Below are 5,444 nucleotides of genomic sequence, written 5' to 3'. Positions count from 1 at the left end.
CAGGGGTCTCCCATTCAAGAATCAACCTCTCCCAGAACTGCTGAATTTCAACACATTTTGGTCACATACTTTCCACCCATGCCCTGGTTTCTGTTAGGAATGACCTATTTGATAACTTAATAAAACAGTCTTGTATCTTTATTGCATTAGTCTCTACATGAGTCAACAGAAGGTGTCAGACTAGTCTCTTGATAAATGACAATCTAAGAGGGTAATCCCACCAGCCTGAGAGCTGGTATGGTGCATCAGTTAGGAGCACCAGAGACTGAGCAAGGAATCCTGTGATCAGTTCCCCACTCTCGTATGAAGCTCAGCAAGTGAACTTGGGCCAGTCACTCTTCCCTGATCTACCTCACAGCGTTAGGGAGGAAGGGACTATACAACATCCCGAGCTCTCGGAAGAAAAGCAGGATAAAAATCTAATAGACGAATGCCCCTTATCCAAATTTTAAGATGTTTATTTTAAAAATCTCACTGAACTAAGGTTAAACACACTTCAAACACCTATGTCCTTCACGAAAGATTTTTTTTAATCATTGTTTTTTACTCTCCCTAAATTGATTTTTTTGTTAGGAGGGAACAGCCCCATTTCCTGCACTTTAGTCAGTACTTGCACAATAAAACTGGAAGTGGATTTTAAACTATGGAAAGTATCGACTTCTTAGTGACTCATCTTTTTTGTCATTGAAAGGTTGTAGAGAAAATTCAGCTGCAGTATCACTCTTTCTCTGCAGCCTTGGTCTCCCCAGTATGGTACAAAAAGAGCACCCAGAACATGAATGTGCAGAGCCTGCCCATTTTGATTTCTATTCCTTCATCTTCCATAGAGAAGCAGATCTATTTGTGGATTCTATCCATAATAACATGCAAAATAAGATTTTTTTCCCCAGTAGAGTTCCAAGTGTTTATTAGGTATTCCAGATATTGGTGGGAGAAAAACTTGATTTCACAGTCAACTACACAGTTGTTCCAAGACTCAAAGGAAAGTCAGCAAAAACAAACGTAGACAAATAACACTATATCAATACAGTGCATCCTTTTTTTTAAGGCTTATGGTCCCTTGGCAGCATCTTCAGAACACACACATTGACAGTAACATATTTTGTGCCCTTTACCCAAGTATTGTTTCTGCTGCTTTTGGAAATATCACCATGGGCAGATCTAACAACTTGGGAAAGTCTGCATACATCTCACCAGCATTTTGGGAGGGGAAAAAAGCCTCCATCTACATATGGGTACCTTTCTAATATTTCTAAACATTTCAGTAAACAAAGTACAAAAACCCAAAATACAGAATATTTCTAAAAGGAGGTAAACAAGGATCCAGGCAGTTGTATAGTTCAGTGGTTCTCTTAAAAATATTATTATTTAGAATGTTTCTTTCTTTCAACAAGTATCCATATCTACCATTTGATCAAGTTTGAGGTCCAGTTCTGTTACACTGAAGTCAATGATGGAAGAGCAGGTGCTTGGCATAGATCTCAAAGTGATAACGTTATTGCCTGCTGCATCAAGGGGGAAATCTGTTTAAAAAATGGTTTGGAAAAGAAAATTCTTATGTACCGTCCTGTCTTACCCCTCTCTTTATGGCATATTGTCATTTATCTGGTTTCAGCTCCCCAACTCAGTTCCTACAAAACTCTGGAGTAATGAACTACAAACTCAGAAAAAATATTTTTAATCTGCCACAAAGTGAGTGGTGTTGTGTTTGCTGAAGGCAAAATGCCTTCGTTTATTGCAGATTCTTATTCCCTGTGATCCGCTCAAAGCCCCAGGATAGGGAGAGATGTACAACAATATGTGCTCTTTGGTTTTGCTATGGAACAGTTATTCTTATTAGGAGAACTACAAGGTAGCCTAGCCACAGATTCTGGGAGATCCAAATCCTAAATTGGATTATATAACCTTCCTCCATACAATGATTTTTCTGCAGCTACGGTACACACAGAGAGAAATCCAGAGCCGTATGTACGTAGAACTCTTGCATAAAACAAGTACTTTCATTTATTTCAATGGTGGTAGCAGAGCTACATGCACCAAGCAACGCGTACACAGGTTTTCCTCTTCCATTCAAATTAATGGACATTCATTTGTATAAGGGATCCCCATGTCTTGGATTGGATCAAGTCATAAATAGTCCTAATTTGCCTTTATTCTCCGTTACACTACTAAGAAGCACAACCAAGTTATTTGCCCTAGCTATTTCTTGTTAAAAAGTGCCAAACTGTGTTATTATTTTTTTTTCTACAGGCATTAGTAGGTCTTTGTTTCAGACCTACCAGTAATTCCACTTCCCCCATGAGAGCCTTGGCCTATGAAAGCATTTTTTTTTTTTTTTGGTAATTGTTATACATGTTTATCTCTGGATACTTAGATCTTCTCGTGTATTTTTTCTACTTTCACGAACAACCTGTCCAGGTCATTCCTTAAGTCATCCAATGTGGTTTTCACTGACTGCACATCGTTCTGGTTGGTTTCTATTTTCACAGAGTAAGCAACTAAACTATCCACTGCAGTTCTGAGCATCTTTAAATCAGATTCAGCCTGGTCAACAGAAGAGCGCAGTTCACCAACAGAACTTTTCAAAGAGGACAGTTCTTCTAGGTGATGTTTAGATTGACCCACAGCCATCGGTGGCTTTTCTCGGTCCAGCAGAGCACGAACTTCATTCTGGATCCTATCGAGTGCATCAGCATTGTTTGACAAGTCGCTCATACTTCTCCGTAGTTCGTCAATGTCACTGTACATTGAGAGCTGAGATTCGCTCAGACTCCTTACAGTATCCGTCAGTGAACGTGCATCACTCTCTAAAGAATCACGGAGAGAGCCAATACCTTCTTCTAAAGCAGCCAGCTTGCTCTCATACTTGGAGGCAAAAGATTCTTCCATTTCTACATGCTGGGCAGTTGAACTCAAAGACTGGAGTTTCTCTTCTATGGTCCTGAACCTGGAGTCATATCGTTCACTGTCCTTTTGCAGAGTTTGTAGGATGTCTTCAGGGACTGAATAGCTTTCTTGTACATTAGCAGAGGTTTTAATGTGCAGCAAGTCTTCACTAAGTCGCTGAAGCTCATCAGGAAAACTTGCAATGGTCTCCTCTGCTTTAAGGACCTTTTCTTCCAAAGCTTGTAAGGAAAGGTGCTCCGTGTCAGCTGCCTCTTTGAACTTGTCATGCTCCTGTTTGAGGTTGACAAGTTCCTTGACTTCGGACAACACGTCTGACTCCATTAAATCAATAGTGCTTTGCAATGACTCTATGGCCTTCTCTTTAGCTCTCATGGATGCTTGCATCTCGTCAACAACACTTTTCAAAGCCTGTAGTTCATGTTTGTATGCCCCCGGTTCACTCAGCAAAGCTATGTTTGCTTTTACTTCATTTATTTCCTCCTGGCTCCGTTTCTGGACATTGGTGAATTCCGCTATGTTGTCATTTATGGACCGCGTAAGCTCTGTCAGCCTTTCTTCCACGGTGTTTTCCAGAGAAGTGAAATCTCGTTCTCTGGCATCTTTCACAACGTGGATGCCATCAGACAGGTCTTTCAGGATTTCATTTTGTAGTTTCTGAAGAACCTCGCTGATGCGATTGATCTCGCTCTCCCCCTGTCTAACAGCCTTCTCTGTGATATCTTGTTTTTGCTGAGAGTTTTTCAGCGTCAGTTCAAAACCTCCAAATGCAGACTGAAGAGACTGTATCTAAAGAGATAAACAGACATATTGATTAAATTTAGATGCCCGCTTTGGTGCGGATTACAGAGCCTACTATTATCCTGCCTGGAGATTTGAAATCCCAGGGCAAAAAAGACGATTTCAGAAAAAAGGGTTTTTCTCCCCCGCCCCCAATCTTTTTTCAAAATGTATAGAATAATGTATAGAATGAAAATGTCTGAAGACTTCTTTCATTTATTCCTATGGAAAACCTGGGCATTTTTAGGGTGCAGTTAACACCCCCCCCCCCGACATATTTAAATTATTAAAAGAGTTAAATCATTTCAGTATTGTAATACCTAAATATGCTGGTAGTCCTGTCCATTATATGAGTGTTTCTGTCCAAATAATAAACCTGAATTTGTTTTCTACCTTCAACTTCTTTTTAGGACCTGTCATATGACGAATATGTGTGTGATGCTTGTATAGGGTGCAGCAGTTTACAGATCTTTCTCACAAAACAAAGTAATTTATGCTTTCAAATTCCATAAATACGCCAAAATAGTACAATTTTAGACCAGGCCTTGACAAGTTTTCTTCGGCTTTAGGTGCCACCGCAAAAACTTAAGAGCCAGATTAATTTTTTGCCTCCAGTCTTTTTCATTTTAATGACCCAAATTTCTAATTACTGCTACCACAAAACTCAATCCTAAATTCTTCATAGTTGCTTGTCTTTATAGCTAAAATAAAAGCATTGTAGTATATAAATAAATATATATGAGGTAACCATGGTTATTATTACAACAAATGCTAATCTCCATCCCTCACCTAAATGAGCTTTGTACATCTGCTGAGAATCACCAAGAGGCACTTAAAATAAACAACTAATGCAAATTAGGTGCCACATGAAATTTCTAGGTGCCATGGCTTCTTAATACCTGGGGTTTTCTGGACCATGTTTTAGATGCTAACAAGTTTATAAGTTATGTATTTTATGTTGTTAAATCAGTAAAAGAAGTTTAGGTATGATAGCAAACTAAGTATTGTACATATTTCAATATTTCATTTCCCCCCCTTTAAAATTGGGGGTGGGGGTCTTTTTGTGGCTCCAAAATGCAGATTTCCCTAATGTAAATACTGGCATGAAACAAGACAAGAGTCCAAAACATTATGACTCTTACCAAGCTTAAAGGCTGAGACTTCTACAAGCACATCACTTTGCAAAGGGTAAGCAAATCTAGCCACTGTCATGGGCCAGCAAAGGGTAAAACTCTGAGTCAAGGGCATACAAACTGTCCATGAAACTAATGCAGCTATGCTAATGAATACCCTGAGAGTCCCGTCCTGAAGACCACTTAGTCTACAGCAAGTGAACCAAAAGCATACACCAAAAGAGAGCCAGTGTGATGTTGAGGGTTAAGAGTGATGGACTTTGAACCTGGTTCCTCAAAAACTGACACGGGTGCCATGTGGAAAAAGTGCAAGCAGGACTGGAGTGGAGGAGACTAGGGATGGACACAAGCCCAAAAAAAGTGGTTTGGGGGCCAAAACAGCCCAATTTATTATTTTCAATTTTGATTTAACCCATTGGTATCATTTCCCCGGATTCAGAGGTGGAGGAGTGAAACAAAGGGGTTTAATGGCTTGCAGCCATTTAACCCATCAGTTTTGGTCCCCCCCTTCAAAGGGGGGAGTGATACTGAGGGAGTTAATGGCTCATAGCCATTTAAACCTAACAGCTGACCAGCAGACCCTGTGCTGCTCAGCTGCCAAATTTAAATGTCTGGCCCCGAACTGCT

General features: G+C 40.0%; 1 protein-coding gene across 1 annotated transcript in view; it reads right to left on the bottom strand.

Annotated features, from left to right (window-relative positions):
- Positions 1–890: 890 nt before the first annotated feature.
- The window catches only part of CKAP4 (cytoskeleton-associated protein 4), a 9,219-nt gene continuing 4,665 nt past the window's right edge, over positions 891–5,444 (bottom strand). The window contains exon 2 of the mRNA XM_015427565.1: positions 891–3,693. Within this exon, the coding sequence (XP_015283051.1) occupies positions 2,371–3,693 (1,323 nt within the window). The 3' untranslated portion in view covers positions 891–2,370. The remainder of the gene's footprint in view (positions 3,694–5,444) is intronic.

This window comes from Gekko japonicus, unplaced genomic scaffold (genome assembly GCF_001447785.1).
Source record: "Gekko japonicus isolate JY-2015 unplaced genomic scaffold, Gekko_japonicus_V1.1 scaffold28, whole genome shotgun sequence".
NCBI lineage: Eukaryota > Metazoa > Chordata > Lepidosauria > Squamata > Gekkonidae > Gekko > Gekko japonicus.
This window is presented reverse-complemented; position numbering and strand designations above follow the sequence as displayed.